The sequence below is a fragment of the Pelmatolapia mariae genome, linkage group LG3_W, assembly GCF_036321145.2.
Source record: "Pelmatolapia mariae isolate MD_Pm_ZW linkage group LG3_W, Pm_UMD_F_2, whole genome shotgun sequence".
Taxonomy (NCBI): Eukaryota; Metazoa; Chordata; class Actinopteri; order Cichliformes; family Cichlidae; genus Pelmatolapia; species Pelmatolapia mariae.
In genome coordinates, this window is record NC_086229.1 from 88,510,743 (window position 1) to 88,535,103 (window position 24,361).

The 24,361-nt window shown below is 39.5% G+C and overlaps 1 protein-coding gene and 1 pseudogene across 2 annotated transcripts; one reads left to right on the top strand and one right to left on the bottom strand.

Annotated features, from left to right (window-relative positions):
• Positions 1–4,520: 4,520 nt before the first annotated feature.
• Positions 4,521–6,476, top strand: LOC134619774 (probable G-protein coupled receptor 132; annotated as a pseudogene).
• Positions 6,477–6,634: 158 nt separating this feature from the next.
• LOC134619781 (prostaglandin D2 receptor 2-like) lies at positions 6,635–23,635 on the bottom strand. Of its 2 annotated transcripts, none has more exons than XM_063465619.1 (2): positions 23,487–23,635; positions 6,635–8,967 (listed from the first exon to the last, which is right to left on the bottom strand). In XM_063465619.1, exon 2 carries the CDS (start codon positions 8,908–8,910, stop codon positions 7,825–7,827), a length of 1,086 nt encoding a protein of 361 aa, XP_063321689.1. In that variant the 5' UTR covers positions 8,911–8,967; positions 23,487–23,635; the 3' UTR covers positions 6,635–7,824. The 2 variants fall into 2 exon arrangements, with proteins under 2 accessions (XP_063321689.1, XP_063321695.1); XM_063465625.1 differs by having other exon boundaries at positions 23,483–23,635.
• Positions 23,636–24,361: the final 726 nt, after the last annotated feature.

Consider the following 24,361-nt stretch of genomic DNA (forward strand, 5'->3'; position numbering starts at 1 on the left):
ATGAGCCAAACCTGATGCAGTCTTTGCAAAGTTTAGCTTGACAGAGTCAGTGTCACATGATTAGTCTTTACAATAATTTCTCCCTTAAATTTTTGCTCTGACTAAAACTGCATTTGCTAGAAATTTACAAACAATTTAGAACAGCGAAGATTTGAATTACCCCCACGGAAATTTGTCATTTAGGGTGAATACTTTTACCTTACATAATCATCATAGGATATCTTTTTATATCAAAAGATATCCTCAAAACTTAAAGGGGACCTAAACCTCCCTAAACCTAAACTTCTCAATACATCTTGGTTGACCAGCAGAGGAAATTTGGCAAGGTTTTCAAGGGTGCCACTCACTAACTTGACTCTCGTCTCTCTTTCCCTCCCTTTAGACCAACTTCATTCTGATTGGCTGCCCCTCATAAACCGAGGGTTTAACCCTCCGTTTTGCGTAATTATTTTTAAATCCCTGTAGAACTGGAACCACGTAAGGTAGCGCAATCATTTTTTTTGCATATGAAACCGGAGGAGTTGTACTTACATGTTATGCCATTAGCTTGTCCTAGGTCACCGTTTCCTTCCACATATAGCTTTGCAAAAATTGCATAAAAAGCACTTGAAGCAACAAATAACATTCCAGAAACATGCTTTGCCGATCCGATCAGCTGTTCGCAACACTTCCCACGCTGGAATAGATGTCAGTACGAACTATCGTATGTCTGCCATTACCTGGCCGAAACCAGAACCGAAACCAGAAGTGATGTCATTTTTGCGGAAAATGTATTTTTTTACCTTCAGGGCCTTATAAGCCTATACTGGTGTTTTTAAAAGTCATGTTTGACTTTATGCTTTTCTGAATAGTTTCTGGGATGATTAGAACTCAAATTGCACTGCTGGTAATAGTTTATTTTGATTCACATGCTGTTTTTTTTGCACATTTGCATTATAATATTTATTTTCGTTTTTCCTGCAGTAGATAAAAATTGGTGCATCTCAAAAATGAAACTATGAAGACACTCAAAATCAATTTCCTGTGGTTGGAAACTATTTTGTGCAACTTTTTTGTATTAACAGTTTTGAGGAATAAACCTCTTAAATTTCTCTAACTAGAATTATATGTTAAAAAAACAAAAACGATTTTCAATTTTTTTGTAGTTTATTGCCCTTTTTTTTACAATTTATGTAGTTTCTATGGAGTTAATGCATAGATATTATTAAAAATTGGTTATAACGGTAGTATTGATGTATAGCAACTTGAAACGCTCCCAAAAATGGTACTACAGCATGTAAAAATATACAGATAAGCTCTGGCGGACTTGGTTCTATGGTAGGTCTTAAAGGGTTAAACAATAAAGGGAGGAAAGGAGCTTTTGGCTTGTTGGCATTACGTGCACACACTGACCTGATTCTTTGAAGGGTTAGCCATGTTTAATATGACCAGCTAGCACTGAGTACAATGAAAGCAAACGAGATGAACTCTTTCCAAGCTTTAAGCTTTTATGAAAAGGAGCTTTTTGACATAGTTGTGCTTTTTGCATTGTTTTAGGCTGAAGTTTAGAGGACTGCAAACTGCAGTGTACGTGAGAGTGTTACATGTGGCAGCAGTTGGTGTGAAATTCATACTCTCTTGAGTCACATCTCAGACAAATGCAGACACACAGGCAGGGTTTCGGATTCAGTATGAGTTACACTATCATAACGCTATCATCATGTTGACAAACGTAAGCAACTTATATTAACAGTCAAAATACTACACTTATATTACATGTAAACAGATTGTAGTATAGTACTTGTAGTATTGTTTTTTTCAGTGAGACAACTGTATCAAAGTCTGTTTAGTTGTTTCTTTGAGATTCTAAATTTGGAAATACCCTCAGACCAAGTCAGGATGAGACACTGCTCGATAGAGGAGAACATGTTCCAACATATGCTGTTAAACTGTTCTGCAAGCCTCTACTGTACTTATACCAATCAAGGAAAAAATAAAAAGATAAATTGTATAAAGTATAATTTCTTTATGCTCCTTGAAATAGGAATAAAGTCTATTTCAATAAAATGATTTGTTTCCTTGTAAAATTAAGACTGGAGTCATTTTGTCTTTACACATATCTGTCCTTTAATATGTGTAACTAGCTTAATTTATAATTTTGTGTTGTTCAGTCATGTGAATCAGCCTCACTTCGAATGTTACATTATAAAACAGCCTATTTTTCCCATAAAAGAGATACTCAGTCCAAGGTATTCTGTTACAACTAGCTGGTCCTGCTTCCTGCTTGGATAAACTTTATGAAATTTATGGATATACAATCTGTCTTTTACAATCCCTTAGACTTAAAAGAAGTGTTTGTTTTTTTTTTAACTTTGTATTGGGGTCCTAATAACCCAGTGATTCAGACTGTCAGTGATTAATGTAGGCATTAATCACAAGTCATGTGGCAGTTGTAAACAAACTGGTTCTTATATAGTTATTTTGTACTCTACTTCACCACTTAAACCAGTTTATACAACACGCGTCATTCACCCATTCAAACACATTCATACAATGACTAAGTGATCTATCTGACATTCACATGCTGATCACCACATCTGGAGCAACCTGGTATAACTATCTTGCCCAGAGATACTCTGTTAGTCGGAAGATCAGTGGCTTCTCTTCTCCGGCCCTAATGTCCAAGTATTCTCAGGCAATCTACTGAGCAAACAATCTCCCCTAATGCATGCAGTGGAGTGTAAGTGTATACGTGATAAAAAATACCTGAAAACCAAAGATTAAAACACAATATTAATATGTGTGTGTGTGTGTGTGTGTTCTGGTTCTTCCTATCTTGGTGGGGAACAAAATCTGAAATTTACTATACTGGTGGGGACCAACAGCCCTCGTGGGGACCAAAATCCAGGTTCCCACGGGGTTGAAGGCATTTTTCACACTCAGAATGTGGTTTTAGTGTCAGGGTTACAATTGGGTTATGGTTAGGTTTAGGGTAAGGGTTAGGGTTAAGCATTAACTTTTGATGGTTAGGGTTAGGGTAAGCAACTAGGAAAAGCATTATGTCAATGAGATGTCCCCACGAGGATAGCAACACCATACTGTGTGTGTTCATGTGTGTGTGTGTGAATAGGTGAATGTGACAAGTTGTATCAAAAAGCGCTTTGAGTGCTCTGATTGGCAGAAATACACCGCCTACCAGGGCTTATAGAAGACTATTTAGAGTGACTGCTTCTGACTTACAATCTGTACAGTACACGGCTCCCATCTGTTTTTATGGCCAGTCACATGTACAAAGAAATATAAAGATCTTTATTTGGAGCTCTGGAGAACCTATGTACTTTCTAATTTATTAATAACAAACTTGTGTTATCTGATAAATCAAAGTTTTGTGACATTTAAAAGAAACAAAAGTGAGTGATTAGGCTCCCCTCCCTCTGAACCCATGTGGTAAAAATACCAAGTAATACCTATTGTTTCAATACGCCCATTCTTCAGTCAAACAATTTCAATTGTGTACTCTTTTTTTTCGGTCTGCACTGTATGAAAAAAGTTCCCCGGAGCCAAAGTGTAAAACATTTACTGACTACAAATTATTAATTAAATCAGTTGGGGAAGAAGCTTTTTCTTCTTTTACCTTGCAATAAATTTTACCACAGTATTGTGCTTGGTTTGGTAGGTTTGTCTATCTGCACCTTTTTTGCTGTGGTTTCAACCTTCTCTCTCTAATCTACACAGAATACACAAACCTACGCACACTTACTGTTTTGGCTATATTTGTGAGAACATTTCTCTTTACTCTAACTTTCCATTCCTATTTCTATTCCAGCCCTATAGTAATTCCAGTCTTAGACATCACATCAAGTCTTAACACTTAATTAACCCTTTAAAAGGGAGTCCAAAAATGAGAGCTTAGATATCGTCTCTAGTTTAAAATGTTCTGGCCCTCACAATAGCAGAAGTAAGCACATACACACACAGTTATATTTTCATCTCTTTAGAGGACATTATGTTGGCTTTCATTCCTTTCCTGAAGACTTAAATAAACACTAACCTCAACCAGAATTCCCTTAACTGATTAGTTATCAATTATCTAAAATCACCCTAAACTAATCTAAAACCACAACACGTGGTGCTTTGATAAGAGAAGAGTTTAACTGTTTTAAGGCATGAAAAAGAACTGTAGCTAATGAATACAATTTCACATGACATACCTAATAGTTCGTTCAGTGTTGTTTAACAGCATGTTTAGAGGTATCATAGCATATGGGTTAACATGATTGATGGATTGTAGCTGGAGACCAGCTACAATCTAAAGAATTCTTTGGGAATTCACATCAGCGGACACATTGATCCCTGCACTCACTGTGCCTGTCCATGCCTAATCATTGTGGCTGCTGTAGAAGCAAGAAAGACAGAGGCTCAGAAAAGGAGGGAGCTTGTTTTTGTTCTCGGACAGAAAGGCGTTCTCCTGCCTCAGGATGTTGCCTTTAAAGCTGAAGAAGTGGGTTTCCTGTGGAGGAAACGATCACAGAATAGACAAGGCTTGGTCGAGGCAACGTGTTCCCAACATTGCTTGAGCACAGGTCACCCGGCTGCAGACTGGGCTGCACACTATTTGTGGAATAAAGTCAGTCTCAAAGCTCTGAGGGGTGAGTAAAAAGGATTTAAGCTTTTTTATGGGTTCATTCCTCATGCACTTAAAAACTAATGGCATCTGTTTTGCAGGTTTTCATTTCCACCAATGGATCTGGGATGCTGTGAAGTCTGGTTGAGTGACAGCATGGAAAATGAGGGTGAATTTTTCCACAGCAGAGTGGCTTTATGAATCTTGCAGAGTGGACACGTGTGATTAGGAAGAATGCACCTGAGAACAGAGTCTTCCTTTCTTCCTCTCTGCCTTGAGTGAATGAATGGGCTTTCCTACATTAACTCACCGTTCTGTGAGTGTGAATCAGCGTCTGATTGAGATCACCTCAAGTTTCCCATGTGACGTGTTTTACCCTCAGAGACATGTCCAACAATACCTGCAACCTACCCTTGGACACGGACATATTTGGCCTGACCTGTATTTATGGCCTCATCTTCACTCTGGGTCTCCCCAGCAACCTGCTGTCTCTTTGGGGATTGTACCACCTGGGGCGCTCAGGTGGTGGAGGATGTCAGCTGGTCTACATCCTCAACCTGCTGCTGTCAGACCTCCTCCAACTGCTCACACTGCCCTTATGGATTCTTTACCTCCAAGGTCCACACCAATGGCCCTATGGCCAGCTAACCTGTGAGCTAGTTGGCTACGTGTTTTACGTGAACGTCTATGCAAGTGTCATGTTCCTATGTCTGATAGCTACAGACCGCTGCCTGGCTATTGTTTACCCATTCAGCAGCCGCAGGGTGCGAACAGTCAGAGTAGCAGCAGTGTCAGGTTTAGCGGTGTGGATCCTAACCTTCCTGTTCTGTCTGAGTGGGCTGCTGCCATCTGTGTTCAACTCTGACAAACTGCTGTGCTTAGAGCAGTATCCCGTCAGCCCCCGATATGCTCAATTTAAGATCGCCACTGTGGTTCTAGGCTTCTTGTTGCCATGTGCCATCCTAGGGTGAGTTAATACCAAAATCTACATGTGCACACATGTTTCTGACTTACTGTTTTCTAGATAAATCGGATATTTCCCTGTTCTTTTAGAACATGTTGTATATTAGATAAACAGGCTGATTTCTGATCTCCAAATCTGTTTCCTCCCTCAGCTACACCTCAGCCCACATTGGGGTGACACTCAGGCAATCTCCATCCCTCTCCGCCCATGAACGACACAAAATCGTAGGAATTCTGGTTGTGATTACTGTCAACTTCATTGTTGTCTTTGGACCCTACCACCTGGTAGGCGGATACAGGTTTGTATCCTTGCTGCTGACTGATGAGCCATGTGAACTGGAGCATTCACTTTTCCTCATCTATCGCCTGTGCTATGGTTTGACCAGTTTGAACACTTTGCTGGATCCCCTCTTCTACATCTTCCTCTGCCCTGATGCTCGGCTAGAGCTGCAAAGGTCCCTGCCCTGTTTGGGAAGAGGGCAAAACCCAAGCAAAAGCATGACTCTTAGTACCAGAGCTCACCCAGACACCAAGAGGGTGAGTGAAAATAGACAGAGTAACCTTCTAGCAATATAGTTTGGACTTGACCACAATCAAAACAATTGCACCACCCAGTGGGAAGACATATGTTGAGTTTATGTCCTCTCAGTGAATGCACGTTTATGCCTCACAGTGTTTCCACCTTTTCATCTAAAGAATTATTTGGGCATTCACAATTCCTCATCTAGATACTGCTTAAAGGTAGGAGAGGAAAAAAAATATTTTTGTGCAAACAGTGACTTCTGCTTACATGTAACTCAGCTGACAGTTTCATATTTGTCAAAACTGCACATCCATAAGTATCGTGAGCTCATGAAGTGATTGTTTTCTATTGCTCGGTTTACGATCATTAAAAACTGCATTTAATCACACGTTTGTTGTCAGTAATTTTAAAAATAGAAAAGGTGTGAATCACTATGGAAACACAAGATTGTGGTTATATAACGGTAAGCAACGAGTCATACTAAGGTGCCAGGATGCTTTTCTTTTCTTTTATTCATTTTCTAAAGTGTCATTTTACCGCTAAAAGGTATTGACAGCATATGAATGAGCACTAAAGTAAAGGTGCAATACACTTTTTCTCATAAACAGCGTGAGCAATTTCATCATAAAAGGAAACCGAATGTTTTGCATCTGAAAAAAAAATGCTGGTGTAGGCGCTTACAGCTGCTGATAACATCTAGTGAGAAACACATTACACATTTCTTAAGCAGTCTAAGGCTCGGTTATTTACAAAGCAAAAAAACGTGTACTACTTTAAACTAAATTTACATTTTCATCAAACACCCAAACACCCTCAAAACAAGAGAGGTACATAGAATGGGGAAGTTTTTTTGCAAATTTAGCGACATACTGCACATAACTGTATAGTAATGCTAACTAAACTGGTTTTTCTTGCTAGAGCACAGACATTACATATAATTCACTAAATATAAGGAATACAAATGAGTCTAGGACTTTGTACTGAAAAGCTAAAATTAAATGATAAAGCTATCTTTCTCTATTTTTATGCAATGTATCTCTATGTCAAGCACAAGGAAGCACTGCTAGATATTTTTACTGAAACAGGGACGGATGAATATTTTGTATTGAATATTGACTGTGTTGTATTGTACTAAGTGTTGTATTGACATGGCAATACTTATTTCACACACATCCCCACACATAATTTTACTAAGAATATGCAAAAGTTTTAGATTAAAAGTCTCCAGCAGATTCGACCAATTACTGGATGTCTTTAATCTGAAAAGATAGAATTAAGAAGCAAAGAGAGTTTGTAAAAGGACGGAGTGAACTTTGCTCTTCTTTGCTCTTTCTGTTATGAAAAAGAAAGGCCATTTCTAAAATTTAATTATTTTGAAGACAAATGTCTGCTGTCATTGTCTAAATACATGAAGACGCATGTAAAAACAACAGAAACCTCATAATATCCATCAGGTCACAAGTGCTCCATCCACTGTCAGGATTAAGGTTGGAGTTCCAAACATGAACTCCCAATGATGTTAATTTTTACTAAAACATACTCTTAATCCTAGATGGGGCACCAATAACTTGATTGATGGATGGAGAATACAATGCTAAAGTAAAACAGGTAAGCTTCTTGTGAAAAAGTATTGCCTGAGTAATATGTGTTAGACAACAGGGAACTTTTTTATGTGCAGTTGAGGTAAATAAAACCTTCTTGGCACTTACTAAAAAAGAGATGGTATGTTTTACTTCTAAACTGAAGTACTCATACTTTCTTCCTGAGTTGCAAGGGAATGCTTCTTTCTCATCATTATCTCAGAGTTGCCGATAGAGCTCCGAGCTGTGCTGCGGCGCCGGGCAAACTCTGCAAGATCCTCAGCCAGAACAGACTCCATCACTGCACCGAGAGAATGTCGGATCTTATTGCACAGGTCAGGGCAGCTGAACACATACAGAACAGGATTGAGGACGCTGTTGAGGAAGCCGATCGTCGCTGCAACTGGGAGCGCCTGTTTTATAAAACCCTGAACAGAGTGAGAGTTTGGAGCCATCACTTCCATGACGATGAATATGTGGTAGGGTGCCCAGCAGAGTACAAAGCTCACCACCACAGACACTACAAGCCGAACAAAACGAAAAGGCCGACGGTTACATCTGTTTGCTATTATGGAGTGTACAACAGCATAGCTCACTATGATGATGACCAAAGGGATTAAGAAGGCAAAAAACAGCTTCATTATTGCCAGTCCTTCTTTCCGTTGTTTAATTATAGGTTTATTATTTGTCTGATTCTTTGGTTTAGGCAGGAATCGTGCATAATCATAGTAACAGAGATTCCGGCCATCTCCTAAAGGGATGACATCACGGAACAGGAAGAAGGGGATAGTGCAGATCAGAGCCATGGCCCAAATCACCCCACATATCTTCTTAACTAGTTGGATGTTTCTGTGGTTTTGGGCCCAGACAGGTTTCAGCACCACCAAGCAGCGGTCCAGAGAAATGGCCGCCAGCAGGAAGCCACTGACGAACATGTTGAGAAAAAAGATGGAGGAATGGATTCGGCAGAAAGTTGTCCCCAGTGTCCAGGTTTTGCCCCGGGCCATGTACAGGGTGAAGAAGGGCAGTGAAGAAGTGGCTAGCAGGTCAGACACTGCAAGGTTCAGGATCCAGATGCTAATGATGGAGCGACGGACATGGAAGCCCACCACTGCAACGATGAGGAGGTTTTCCACGATGCCAATTGTAGCGAAAATGCCATGGAGTGTAATGGTAAAAACATTCAAAGAATGGGACCCTACAGGGTGGCTGGATACATTATGGTTGCTATTTTCAGTCATCTTGGATGAAAAATTTCTTGTCGTCGTGTCGGGTGGTTCAGATGATGTGCTTCACAGCTGAAAGAGAAAGAGATGATAACATGTAAAATCAAACAGGCAGTTCAGTTAGTGGAATCTGTTATGAAAGAGCAAAGTCATTTCTGCATTTTTAATTTCTCTTTGATATTTGGGCTGATTGGGACCCGATGAATGTAAAAACAAAGAATTGCCAGATTTTTTTTTTACCTTATTTTTGTTTTTAAGAAAAATAAGAGCCACATATGAGGATATTCGTTTAAAATTTTGATAGAACAGTAGCAGTATAATGTCCTTGTAAGTGGATATCAGGCCCTTGTAGAGCAAAATTGAGTATTTTGGTCTAAATAACCCAAAATGTGATGTCCACATATTTGGACGCCAGGTCCTAGGAGGTTAAGAAAAATTTTGTTGTTATTGTTTAAATGTGGTTACTTTACGAGGAGTGACTCAGCACAAATCTGATTTGACTGTTCTTGTTCAGTAATAGTATATAGCTACTGGTCTATTTAGTATAGCTACAGTAAATGGAGCGATTCGTATATTTCTACGCTATATTCAACATGCCACATTCACACAAACACCGTTTCTATGCTTTGAAGTGCTTTCTAACTACCATTCACACTCCGATGGATGCATCAGAGATATCCTGCCACAAGGATATTTTGCATGCAAACTAGGGTGAGCCACCAACCACCAGCCTTCCGATCAGTAGATGACCTGCTCTACCTCCTGAGCTACAGCCACTGTATGAAAGTGTTGAACCACCCCTCATCTCTTTCTTGTTTTCTAGTAAAATTGGAAATACAGATCTGGTACATTTATTTTATTTGGTATCTTTATTTTTCACAGTCTGAACTCTCTTAGGTAAGCTTTCTTGTAATTTCTTTGAGTAGTCTTCAACTTCAACAGTTCTCCAGGCTTCCTGGGGGATAATCAAAGATTTTCTTTGGATGTTGATTGGTTTTTATTCCATTGTCTGTTAAGATAATCTCAAACTGCTTCGGTAATGTTGAGGTTGGGCAAGCTGCTGTGTGCTGATGATGATTTCAAATTTGGATTTATCACTTTACAGGACATATGTTGTCACTTCTTTTCAGTCCAGTACTTGTGAAAAAAAGCATTCATCCATCTTCAGGATGGAGCTGATATATGCCAAAATACACAACCGCTGAGACCATTTTCTGATCATGACTTGGAGATACTTTTCATCTGCTGCAGATAATTTTTTATCTTGGTCTGCCACTGCTTTTGTCGTCCACTTATCGATTTCCCCCAGTTTTCTTTAAGGACACACTGCACACCATCCTGAGATATGCCATTTTTTGACTAACGACTCATTAGGAATCACATTGTTGGTGCAAAAATACCATTTTATGCCTCTCAAACTGTTATATTTGATAGTTGTTGGAGATTTGTCAAAAGAAATGGGAACAAATTCTATACTTTTGTGAAAGAAAATTAGTTCTTTAATACGTTTTCTGTTATGTGCACACAGTTAGGGAGCTAGGGATGATTCCATAGGTACATTTTAAGGCTTACTGAACAAACTAATACAAGACATTGCCCAGAAACTGGTCAATATTGGGTTTGTTAATAAAAAATAGTTATCAAATATTACTTGTTACATTTCTTAATGCTGTAATGCTGGACAGTACTTGATTACCCCCATAGAGAAACAAAATTATTACCTAAACTCTGCTGCCATTTACCAGTTAACAGTATAAATCTTTTGCCACACGCAAGTAGAAGTCATCATTCTTTTAGTGTTTAATTATTAACACGAAGTGGACAACACTGAAAACTGGTTCAAAGAGACTTCAAAGTGATCACCACAGTGATTATACTGTAGAACCACACAAGAAGAAACGTTGGCTGCGAGACTGACTGCACACTCAGCTTTAACATCAGTCTGGGTTCTTCACAATGTGTCAGCACACTATTTGTGGAGATGCTTGAAAAGAGTTGATGTCATGTTAATCATTTGCAGTTACTTCTGTCCTAAACACAGTTTGCACTTGACCACTTTACCTTGTTGTTTTGGGCCATTGGAGTATTCCTATCTCCACTTCTCAGAAGTTGTATACACCTCCACCATTGTCCCTCTCCATGCATATGAAGTACAATCAGTTGATTGTAGCACAAATGCGGCAAAAGAAAAAGACACGCTTTTCAACCCAGTATCATGTAATAGACACGCCGGTCCACTGTGTCCATTTCACGTTTGCCTCTCACTAGCGACTTCGTGGCTTTAAAAATCTCCTCCTGCTGGTAATGCAGCTTCTACATGTGTGCCAATTTTACACTAGGAAGGAGAAAAGCATGATGAACACAGTGGACTGGAGTGCCTATTTCACACTTTGCTGTAAGACTGAGTTGCATTTTTTTCTGTTTGTTTGTTTGTCTCCGTCCAGCATGCAGATAACTGAAGAACCTTTGCAATAATTTCAGTGTAAGGACATTTAACTACACATTTAATCCCTGGCATATGTTAATATAAGATTTAAAAAATGCAATTCAACAGCTCATATTGTTTTTTGTACATGATAAATGTGTAAAACTACCGAAAATATTTTATTCAGAGCCCATACTGCCCCATATTTATAAAACATAATGTTTTTGTTGATTGATAATTTTATTTTTATTTTTAACCAAAATGTTTTGTAGTAAACAGTGAAAAATGGAAACATTTCTGTAGATTTAATGTTTATCAGTTACTTTGTCATTGTCCTGAGTCCGTGTATTATTATCATTATTATCATTATTATTATTATTTGTGAACTCATTTTCTAGCTTTGGGATGATTTGTATTTCGAGATTTTCTGGTTTCAGGATTCTGGGTTGGTGCTCCCTCTGTTGGTTCCTGGTGTTAGTGTTTGCCCTGTCTCGTCAGCTTAAAGAGGTCCAGCTGTGTCTCCCACCTGTGTGTGATTTCCCAGTGTCCCTCTGTGTGTATTTATGTTATGTGAACTTGTGTGCTTGTTACTGGTGCGTCTGTGAACGTCTGCATAACTGCCATATGTTCTCCCTGCTCATCACCTCCTTCATGTTACCTCCGCTCTCCACCCCTTCTTTTTCAAGTTTGCAGTTTAGTTTAGTTTTTCCCAGTTCAGGTTTTCTTTAGTTTTGTTTTTGCTATCCCTGCCTTGTGTTCTTTTATTTACAATAAACCTCACTCGCATCTTAGTAAGTGCCTGCATTTGAGTCCACTTTCCCACGCATCACACGACTGCTGCCGCAGCCGTGACATACTTAACTACTTTAGTGTAGTATGACTGGCTGTGGGGAGTTTAATAAGCTGAGAAGCTGTAAATAAATAATACATTTATTTAAAAAGCCAAAAATGTATGCTTTCCATCATATTTCCAAAGCTGTCCAGCGGGCTAGATTGGGTCTCTCTGCTGTGCCGATTCTGGCCCCTGGGCCTTACATTTGACATCCCTGATCTAGGCTTAGCAGTATGATTTGGCTTAGGGTTGGCCTAATAGTGAGTAAATGGTTCAATAGATAGAAAGAAGGGGCAATTGAAATAATTTCACAATTACCCCCCCCCCCAAAGAAAAAAAGAAGTGGAATATATGTCAACATAGATTACTGTCAGCTTCACCACAGTGGCTAATTAAGGACTACAGGTTGTTGTGTCCCAGAATATTAGTTTCTGATAGTATGACACCAAACAAGTTAAACTTTCTAAAGTGCCTTGTTCCTCATTTAGTTTTTTCAACAGCTGTTACATCCTTAAGTCAGTTTCCTGTGTCAATCACAGACAGTGTTTAAAAAAAAAAAAAAAAAAAAAAAAAAAGTGTACACAAGACTGCAATCTAAGGGTGTGCAACTGTGCCTGTGTTTACATGGGCACTTTCAGCTTAGGGTGAAGGTGAAGAGAGTAAGCTCGAACTGCAGGGCCCTGCACTACGAGGCGAGTTGAGCATACTCAGGCCATCTGTCCATCAGACCGCTGACAGTCAGGATTAGCAATCATACGAAGCTGGTTACAAACTTGCTATATTAAACCAGGGTTTTCCCCTGCATGTTCACAGGAAGTAGGCGTGGTTTGGGTATCATCTGACCGGTTCACTGGTCACATGACTCTCTATGAGCGCCACCTACTCCAGAGACTCTATCAGATGCTGATAAAATGGTTATCAACATAAAAGAAGAAGACAAAAAATTAAACTTTTGGAAAACGGGACAAAAATTGTTAATCTGGTGATTTAGCACACATAGCGAAAGAAAAAACATTTCAATTTCAGTTAATTATTTTTTCACTGCTTTTCATTTCTAAGGAAAAAAAAAACTGTATATAAAACCTAGAAACTTTAAACTTATGCATTAAAGCTTACTCCCATGCAGCATGGTCAAGGAGCTGCTGCAGTCTGTCTGCAGATCAAGTGAAGTTATTTCCCTGACTCAACAGGTAGTCTAAGAGTGTGCTCTATGTTCTAGTCTTTGCAGTTCCAGTAGTGTAAAAGAGACCTATCAGCAGATTAGAATCAAGCGTGCAACATTTGCACACTTTCTGCATCACCAACTGAATGTGTGTAATTCCTGTAAGAATGTGATGCATAGTTTGCACTTCGGTCAGTGGTTTTAGTACGTTCGCCTTAACAACTTGCACCTATGAAACGCGTTGACCCTGCAGAGAATCAGTAATGCACTTTAATAATGCTGAAAAAACACGTGGCGTTTTTAAACTAAACTTTGTAACATCAGCTGCTCACTGTTCTTCTCTGAGCTGCAGACTCGGTGCAGTTTAAGGGTTTGAGAGTAAAAATTAAACTGCAGTGTCTGTATAGAATAATGTTTAGAATAATAACACTGCTGTAAAGTTCTTTTGCTGACCACAGAAAGCAAACAAACAAAAAAAAGATTAAAGAACCAGGAATGACGACGCTATTTTCTGAAGTATTGATTTCATACCTGTTGATATCTAATCTGCTTCACGGCATAAGTTACCATGGTGATATGTTCCTTTAAGAAGTGAATCGCCTCTGTAGTTCAGCAAACCCAGTGTTTATCCTGAAGTTAGCTGGATAATTCTGCTTCGTAATCCAGACATCAGGAACCAGAGAAATCCGGGGAAAACAGAGTATATTAGGGGAGAATCACAGATGCTATGACAAAGGACCAAGAGGAGTTTCTAGGCATAGAGGGGGTAATGGGCAAGTGGAGACTAGTAGGGAACGAGGTACAACAACAGGCACAAACAAAAACAATGAAGGCATTTAGTCCCTATCAGAGTCCAGAAGATAAAACAGACAACAGTTCACATGCACCATATTTGGTCTATAATGCACTATTACATTTGATACCCACCTGCGATAAAGCCTGTCTGACTGGAGAACACAGTGATGTAAGGAGGGAAAAATAGATAAACAGACTCAGTCGCAAAAGAGTGAAATTACAGGCTAAAAAAGCAGAATCCACATCATTAGAGTTTACAGGGCACAGCTACTCTCACTCATACAGAAGACTGTGACACACTGCGGCAGTCTTGATACATTTATGTAAACTCACAAGACACAATAGTGCATATGTCAATGTGCAGAAAAAAAGGGCTCAACTTATGAGAGCAGGAAAATGTCTGTGCAAAAACTCTGGATTTAAAGTATGAATTAGGCCAAACACTTGTAACCAGGGCATCTGGTGATATAAAATATAATTCAATTCATTTCAATTCAAGTGAGTTTAATTCAACATCAGTCACCTCAAAGCACTTTATATTTTAAGGTAGATACTCTACAATAATATCATAAAAACAAGAAAAGAGGAAATGTCAGCAGTTACATACAGATACACATACACTACACTTCCGGGCTTGCCATAAAGTCCTGTTTTAAGTAACCACATTGATATAAAATTGTAAACAGTCATGTAAACAGTCATGTAAACAGTCATGTTAATTATGGTTCTGTCAACAGCTTTTCTGTTGTTCCTTGCCAAACTGGCTGCTCTTATTGCTGCCTTTTCTATTCTTTTTTTTGTTTGTCATTCTGGTCACCCCGTCTGTGTGAGTTTTCACAGTTAGTGGTCATCAACACTATTGCACCCCCCCCCCCCCCCCCCCCAAAAAAAAAAAAAGAAAAAAAAAGAAGAAGAAGCACAACGCTTTAATTCTGAAACTCCAGCATGCATCTTTAGAGTGACACCGCAGAACAAAACAGCATTATTTGAAAGCAGCTTGATAGCTGAAAGATGAATAATTTTGTTGGCAGTGTCTCTGCATCTTTGTTATCTCTGCATCTGTTTGTCTTTCACACTTATTATTGTTGTTCCCCACATCCTCTATACACAACTTCAACTGCAGATGTATAACGTGACCTAATAATGTAACACATGCATATACAATGAATTAAATATGACAGTAATTAACTCAATGGCTAACATTATTACATCACAATAAAACACAATCAAGACAGCTATAACACCTAAAAGCACTAAATTAGGAAGGAGGACTGGCATGAACAATTTGGATTATATATATTTTGTCATTCATTGATTTATTTGGTTACTGCGCTGCTGCTGATGGAAACTGTGCCAAAATCTTGTAAAAATTCTATTAAAAGTAGTTTTAAAGCTTTTATTAAAGTAAGTCTTTATCTGAAAGATATATTACAAGCCACATCATTCATGCTCATATTAAACTGGCAAGATAGTACCCATTTCCAGTACATTTCATGATTCCAGTGAATATGGATCTGAGTCATCAATACCTGCTCTCTGAAAGTGAAACTGGACAATGGATTCACAAAATGCAAAAACAAAATTCTTACCGGTTCGTTTTGTTTCTGTTTTATCTGCAGCAGGTCTGATGTGGTCTCTGTCATGCTGTGTTACTAGATGACACTTTGACAGCACTAGCCTCATGAATGTATAAGTACTGTGAAGTAGGAAGTCACAAACCTCAGAATCAACCTAAAGTCTTCACAAGATTGAAGAAGACTATAGCCAAGTGTCAAACCAGACACCAGTTTCTAAAGAGGCCCAAGCTGCTCAGACAAATAAAGTCACCAGTCTGTAACTAAATGAAGATAGTCATTTTTAGATCGATATACTGCCAGTATATAAAGTCAGTATAGACTACCACAGTATCATTTGAGTAACAGGAAAAAGGCCAGATGCTATCACTGACATCTACAAGCATTCACACTGCAGTGCTTTTATTTTTGCAGACATTACAGCTGTTGAAGACTCAAATAACTGATACGATATCACACAGAATCTGCTTTTAATGCATTTCCTGTGTGATATATATCCTGTTCATCCTGTAATCTCACGTATTTTTATCTGCTAAAATGTTCAAAAAGTCACTGGTCACTGTTTTAAAATATATAAATACCAACTGGCCACTATATCAAGTACATTTTGTTAGCACAGAGTTGAGAAGATAACATCACACAATTGCTGCAGAATCGTCGGCTGCCTATCTGTGATTCAAATCTCGCGTTCCACCACATCTCAAGGGTGCTCTATTAGACTGAGATCTGGTGACTCAATTTGAGTACAGTCACTGTCATGTTCAAGAAACCAGTTTGAGGTGATTCAAGCTTTTTGGCCTGGTGCATTATGCTGTTTGGAAGTAGCCATCAGAAGATGGTACACTGTAGTCATGAAGGAACGGACATGATCAACAACAATACTCAGGTAGACTGTGGTGTTTAAACTGTGCTCAGTTGGTACTAAGGGACACAGAACGCACCACGCAAATATCCCCCATGCCGCTACACCACCACCAGCAGCTTGAATTTCACTACAAGGCAGGATGGATCCATGCTTTCATGTCATTTATCAAAAATTCTCATCCTACCAACCAAATGTTTCAGCAGAACTTGAGACTCATCAGACCGAGTGACATTTTTTGTCCAATTTTGATGAGCCCATGTTAATTATAGACTCAGATCTTGGGGATAAAAACATTGGAGAAAATGAGAGCATTTCAGCCAGTCCTCATATTCTGGTAAACGTCCTGTTTGGTTAACACTGAGTCTCATGCACGCTGTTAAATTTGGATCGTTTCTCTCACCCATATATTGTGTTTTGTCCTCAGTGCCTTCTCTCTCTCTCTCTCTCTCTCTCTCTCTCTCTCTCTCTCTCTCTCTCTCTCTCTCTAGCTCTGGACTTGAACATCTCACTTGCGCAACCAACCTTTCCTTATTACTGTGTGCTGTTTTTTTTCTGCTCACCTTCTGCTCTCTCCTTAACCAGACGAGGCCTTTGACAGAAGGGAGTTCTTTTTTCCCCACTGTCACCAAGTACAAAGTACCTCAAAGTACCTTGCTGGATTTCTCTTTATAACACTGGAATATCCTAATCTAATAATGTTAATAACACTATAGCCAAGGTTTTACTTGGAATACATTGTACCAAGAAAATGTTTCTTTTTCTGTGAATCCAGCCCTCCTATATAAGTGGACTGGGTCTACACTGACACCTGCTGGCCAATGATAGTGTCGCCCCTTCAAGAAAGCCACTCAAAGTTGCTCAATTTTATCAAACCTATGCATGATAACTGATCGGGAACATAATACAAATTTCCTAATTACAGATTTTATCACAGGGAGTTTTCTCAATTACAAAGCAAACATGTTTTTAATATGGTGAAGAATGAAGTGCTGAGTTATAACTTCTGCTTTTCGTCTTTCTATATTTGGTGGGTGATAAGGAAAGAGCACAGGGCATGGTCTACATTTCTTGGCATGAAAATTATGCAGTGACAAGACAGAAAAAAAATAAGTTGACTGCAAGTCGCTGACAAGCCATTTACAACTACGATTGTTTTCCCCCACTCTGCAGTGAAGTGTGAATCTCTAGAGCTGTTGTTGTACTTTCCTCTGCATGGTTGCTTCAACAACTAACATCTTGGCAAACCTTTTCTGAGGTTAGTCATTTGTCACACAAGTTTCTCTGGAGCTTGTTCAAAAGACAAAACAAATAGATTTGAATTCATTTGAAAGTTTACAGCTTCATCTCTGTATTCAAATGATTGATATGCTTCCTGTTTGTGAGGAGACTATAATTTAGAGGTGTTGAGGAAACACAGCAGTTATTAGGCTACTGTGGGAAACGATGACAGCTACAAGCACACACTCACTGCATTTTAAACAGTAACAGGGTGTGGGTTGCAGTCTTCTCCAGAACCACTTATCCAAAGAACATGAGTGAATGATTGAAGCCTTCTGTGATGATCAGGTTGGGTTAAGAATTAAAAATTAGAAAGAGACTTTTAAATTCATCAGTGTCCTCACAAAGATAGCCAAACTACTGTATGTGTGTGTTTGTGCAATCCTCCCCACCCAGGGAGTGGACCGGGCAGCAGTCACCCATAGACGTGACTTTAGACAAAATACAAGAGCTGCTCATCCAAACAACCTGGGACTGCACTTATTGAGGTCTTCTGCAATACACCAAATCTGAATCAGATAAGAGTTTACAACTGATCAGACAGACAGATTCTTCACACCACTTACACTGGCTGATCGACAGTCTGACTCGCCTGGTTTCATCTGATCTTTCCAGCTAAGCAGTGTCAGATCTAGTTAGTACTTAGATGAGAGACCAGCTGGGGGAACCAGTAAGCCTAGCTTATAGCCATACCACCCTGAGCACACCCGACTGAACAACACATTTACTGAAGTAGTTCTGAACAGCGCTAAATCTTAAAATATGAAATACTTAGCATATGACATTAATCAAGATTCATCTGTCAAATCATAAAACACCCGAGAAAGCTCTCTGATCAGACAAAACAGCTTAGTTTACTATGTTTGCATTGTCTTTCAGTATAACACACTTAATGACCTGACATTTACTCAAAATAGCACATCTGCGCTTATCTCATATACATTTACATATCTAATGCCCCAATGCAAATGCATGCTCGCATTCCCTTTTTTGAAAGCAGACTGCTTCCTCTTGTCTGATCTGTGCAACCAAGGAAAAAGACCAGTGGAATCCCCCCAAAGCTCCAGACCTGCTCTGACCTCTTTCTGTTCAGGATCTGTGCTCACACTAACAGCAACAATTTTAGTCCCTATCAGAGTCCAGAAGTCCAGCGTGTGGGTGTAATACCAGTCTGTTACATTGCTCCCTTATTGTCACTCACTAGAATAAATACAGTTTTCTTTAAAATAGGTTATCTGAGTCAGTCATCAACATAAATAAAATATGCAATAATAATAAATAATCCTATTTTGCTCTTTAAAACAGTGGCCCCCAACCTTTTTTAAAGGGCACTGGTCCGTGGCCTGGGGGTTGGGGACCGCTGCTTTAAAACACAAAAAATTAGATGACTTACATCTCAGGGGGACTTAGAAGTGAAAACAAATATAATGCTGATATTCCACATCTGTAAAATGCAAATAAAATGCATTTAGGAATGTTTGAAACGTTGTGCACTTTCTCTAAACCTCTAACTAATCTTGAGAGTTAGATATTTTTTGCTTTGAATCACCGTTTCACTTTGTGAACCACTTAAAAGTTTGAGAACCAGAATACAAACAAAGTGACTCATCAAGAAATCTTAGATCATGTGTGGGGGAAAAACATCAGCGGTGAGGATAATACAGTTCTTTGCTGCCCTCTTCAGGTCAAATGCAGAGCAGTCATCAAAGGAAGAAGAAGCATCAAATGCATGCACACGGGGATGCAAAGTCAAAGCACACAAAGGTCACTGCAGTGGGCTTTGTGTGCTTCTATAGCTGTGAAAAACCATCTGCACCATAAAGACATCAACGCAGTTCAAGCAGAAGCAGGTGTTTGATGGAGAAGCTGATAAAAGTGCAGTTTGGATTCAGGATGTCTGAATTAAGTATGTACACAACGCATATGTATATATGCATGTATTTGTATTTCTCGTTAAGAAAAAGGTCAGTTCAGAGTTTTTGACTTCCTTCTGTGGATGAGCACTGACACCCACACCTCTGTTACGTGTAGACCTTTTCTGCTGAGGGTGTAACTTCTCTCTGTGGCTCCTTTGTTCAAACTGCACTCGTGCTATAAGAGGTTGAACAGTGAAGTGAGAGTAAAGGATGCTCAGGTTTTACGTGCTCCTGGTTCCTCTCTTTAGAGCCTGTAAGTCCTTCACACTCACTTTTTATTCATTTATGCTGTAAATGAGTTGTTACTGCCTTAAATCTCACTATCTTGTGTTTGTGGAACTGTGAATTGGTATTGCAGCAGTCTGTAACTTATCTTGATTTGTGTTCCAGATGGTGCGCTCCTCTACGCTAACCTTGGAGATAATGTGACTTTTCATTGCTCCTTTGCCTCCAGGGCCAAATATCTCTCCTGGTACAAGCAAGTCATAGGAGAGTCACCTCGAGTCATATCCTCTTTCTACAAACATTTACTCGACTCCAACAGTTTCCACCCCGGGTTTAAAAACAGTCAACGCATTTCAGTTGATAGTGGAGAAGATTTCTATCGTCTGAACATTTTTAATGTTCAGGATTCTGACTCGGCCATGTACTACTGTGGACATACAAGCATCTCAGTCACTAAATTTGACAACGGAACGTTTTTGGTCCTGAGAGGTAATGTGGAAAGTTTTTAAGATTTGGGAATATTAACAATATAAAAACAAATCAGCTTTTTTTTCTTGCACTTCCTATTTTAACATCTGTTTTTAATACTTTTTCAGAGTCCAGTCACAGGACTTTCCTAAAGCAGCCAGAATCAAACTCTGTGCAACAAGGAGACTTGGTGACACTGAACTGCACGCTGCTCAAAGGATCCAGTGCCGAAGAAGACAACGTTTACTGGTTCAAAAAGGATACAGTAGATTCTCACTTGGGAATCATGTACATCCACACAAATAGCAGCAGCCAGTGTGCGAAGAGGCCTGAGTCCAGCTGCTCTGCACAGAGATGCGTTTACAGCTTCACAAAGAAAAACGTGAGCCGGTCTGATGTCGGGACGTACTACTGTGCTGTGGCTTCATGTGGAGAGGTGCTTGTTGGGAAAGGCACGAGACTGGATGTCGTAGGTGAGGAACATATGTGTTAAAACTGAAATCTATTATGGTTTCTTTCATCCTCTTATTTTCCCCTTTTGCTTACTCTACGTTGCTTTGTATGTCTTTGCAGAGAAACAGGACAAAGCTGTCCCTGTCTTGGTTAAGACTGTGGTTGCAGCTCTGGTTGTCTCAGTTATTTTCAATGTAATCTTCTGTGGTACCCTCTGCAAAATAGTCCAGAGAAAAAAGTGTCCCTCTAAAGGTAACTATTGCCTATCATAAAAGCATTCTGATGACTATAAAACTTGTCAGCAGTTAATTTCTCTTTCCTTTCTATTTCTTTCATAAGGGTCACTTCAACAGCCTAATACTCCAGAATACACTGCGAACTGTGAGGTTAGTAAATGAGAAAAAGCACAGTACAGTAAGTCTTGAAACACCTCTGATTTCTTATATTTTGCTTCAAAGCAGCTAGACTTTGTGGTCATTTGTTAAATGGTCTTGATCAATAGTTCTTCAGGCTTTCTCAAGAGTTTTTCTTTGGACATGAACGGCTTTTTCAGTCATTTTCAGTCCAGTGCCTGACCACTGTGGGGAATAATTATCAAGGGATGAACCAGAGCTGTATCGACACATAACACGCAACTTAACAATGAACAGTGTTGGGAAGGTCCCTTTTAAAATGTATTCCACTACAGATTACAGAATACATGCCCCAAAATGTATTTTTTAACATATTCTGTTACGTTACTCATTGAGAGTAACGTATTCTGAATACTTTGGATTACTTAATATATTATCATGCTTTTTACAACTACATGAATGTACTATTGCTGTGTGATTTATTACTATTACTGAAGATTACTCGCCATGCCAATAACAACTAGATTTTTAAATCTTAATATAAAATGAGTAACAGTAGGCAGTAGCGGTTTTTGATACGGGCGACACGGGCGGTTGCCCGGGGCGGCATCGTGGTGGGGGGCGACATTACGGGCATTGGCAAAAAAAAAACAAAAAACCCCAAAACAAAACAAAAAAAATTGCTCGTACTCATGACGTCATGCCAGAGCATATTGGGAATGGCATAGGCACCGATCGGTTTTCTATCGCCCATTTGCTGGGAGTAAGGGCGCCCTCCGTTTGCGAGGTGCGCCTGCTGCTTGCCGCACAGGGAGGAGAGGGCGGGGCGGCGGAGGATTCACTGACTGGCTGCATCTAATAACCAACTCGCAAAATAAAAGAAAATAAAAACAAACCAACAAACACGAAAACACCAGACATCATGATACAGACTTATAATTTGCACCGATGTTTTTTCGAAATTCTATACGCGAAAAGTGAGCGCGAGAGCCCTCGGTGCGCCTGCTTGCTGCTGAAGTCAAAGTAAACTTTATTGTCATCTCCGCTACATACAGTCCAGTATATAGAGAGACGAGACGACGAGGCTCCAGTTACAGCAGTGCAAGTAAACAAACAATAAATATAAGAAGAGTAAGAAAATAAATATAGACATTAGGACCAGGGGTAAAGGGATCAATAACAATTTAAAATGTATAATTTACAGTTTGATGATTTAAAGTCTCACACACAACCCGTCGAAAGGGGGGGGGGGGGGGCTGCTTCCAAATAGAGCACATTTCATTGATAGTGTTGTAAATCCAAGCCCATTATGTATTCATGATTTGAATCCTGGGTTGTGTGAAATCCCAGAAATAAACCCTAGACAAAGCGAATCTGTGAACTAAGGTGTAGGTCTATTAGGTTATGTTGCGGTGATCCTCGTGTTGAGGGATGGGTGTTCATACTGGAGTGCAAAATTAAAACCAATGGAAGATGGACAAGAAAAGTTCAAAGCCATCAGGACCTCATTTTAGAAAAAAGAGAAAAGAAGAGGAGGAGAAACGAGCAAAAGATACAGGTAAGCAGATGTGTCATTGGATAATGGGCAGGTCATCCTGAAACAATCAGAATCAGAATACTTTATTAATCCCTAAGGAAATTATGTGGGTTACAGTTGCTCCAAGAAGAAATGGTAAAAACAGTAACAGTAACAGACTAAACTCTAAACAATTCATTATGTTACAGATTTTAATATTAATTAGTCATTGTTGATTGTTGATTTCTCCTGTTCTCTCTCTTCATGTGTGTGTGTGTGTGTGTGTGTGTGTGTGTGTGTGTGTGTGTGTGTGTTTCTCTGGTGAAATTCGGTCAGTTTTATGTTAATGTACAATCCTTAATATGTTTTATGTGTGTGTGTGGGGATGGGCGCCAGAGGGAGTGTTCGCCCAGGGCGCCAAACAGGCTAGGACCGCCACTGACAGTAGGGTGGACATTAGATAAGGCTGAACTTTTTTCAGCGATCCCGGATAGAAACTATTCCGCGCGTATATAAAACAGGTCTGCGGCTCCGAACCGTAGTAAAGGGACCTCTGGCTAATACGTCGGGTTTCGTGTCGCTCTCGTAACCGAAAACTAGCTTTACTTTGTTGTCTGGGTCAACTTTGTTAGCGAGAGACAGAGAGAGGCGTTCAAAGGCTGCACCAACTTGTTGTTTCGGAGGAAAACACGAACACAGTGTACAGTCGAGTCTTAATAGCTTACTTACAACTGGGCTCGTCAGGCACTCTTTTTGGCTGCAGTGGTTATTATTATATTTACAGGCTTCCATCTCACTTTTCTGGTCGGAGACAGCTCCTACTTTTCCTTTTTCTCCCTCCTCACGCTCACAGACACATAATGGGTATGGGAGTCCATTCTCCCCGCAGCACGGACTACACTGCCCATGAGGCTACATTCTTTAGGGCTGTGCCTGTAACACTATACCTATTGCCTTCATATTAAATCATTTTTGAATCATATTTTTAAAAAAAAATGATTCAAAAATCATTTTTTGAATCATTTGAATCAAAAATCGGGCGAGGAGAGTTGACATGGGCCGCGAGATTGAGACACAGGCATTAGAGCCTCTTAATGCGTGTTTTGTTTTGGTTTCCACCGACGTGGAATTACCAAAAATAGAGCATAGCTTAACATATGAAACAGGAAAAGACCTCTGTATAATCTATTTATTTCAACAAAGTAACTGCATTCTGAATACCACCTTTTTAAACGGTAACTGTAACGGAATACAGTTACTCATATCTTGTATTTTAAATACGTAACGCCGGTACATGTACTCCCCAAAACTGACAATGAACTAATATTACATTGTATCTTTAGGCACAGCACATACTTTCTTCCTATTTCTTTAGCTGAAGCTTCCAAAAATGCCAAAGTGTGACAGAAATAAAATAGCAACTTTGCACCAACAAGACAATTCCCAAGGATCTGTGAGCCAAATACTTGGTATAGCTCAACATAGTGTGTCTATAAATATGTGCAGGCATAAGTAGGATCTGAGAATCGTGTTCTTAAGAAATAAGAAAATCACCAGCAAAGACCTGACACAGCTCCTGAGAGATGCATCCGGTCTTTCAGTTG

Coding starts and splice junctions, on each gene's coding strand:
- LOC134619781 (XM_063465619.1), bottom strand. CDS start 8,910: ATGACTGAAAATAGCAACCATAATGTATCCAGCCACCCTGTAGGGTCC.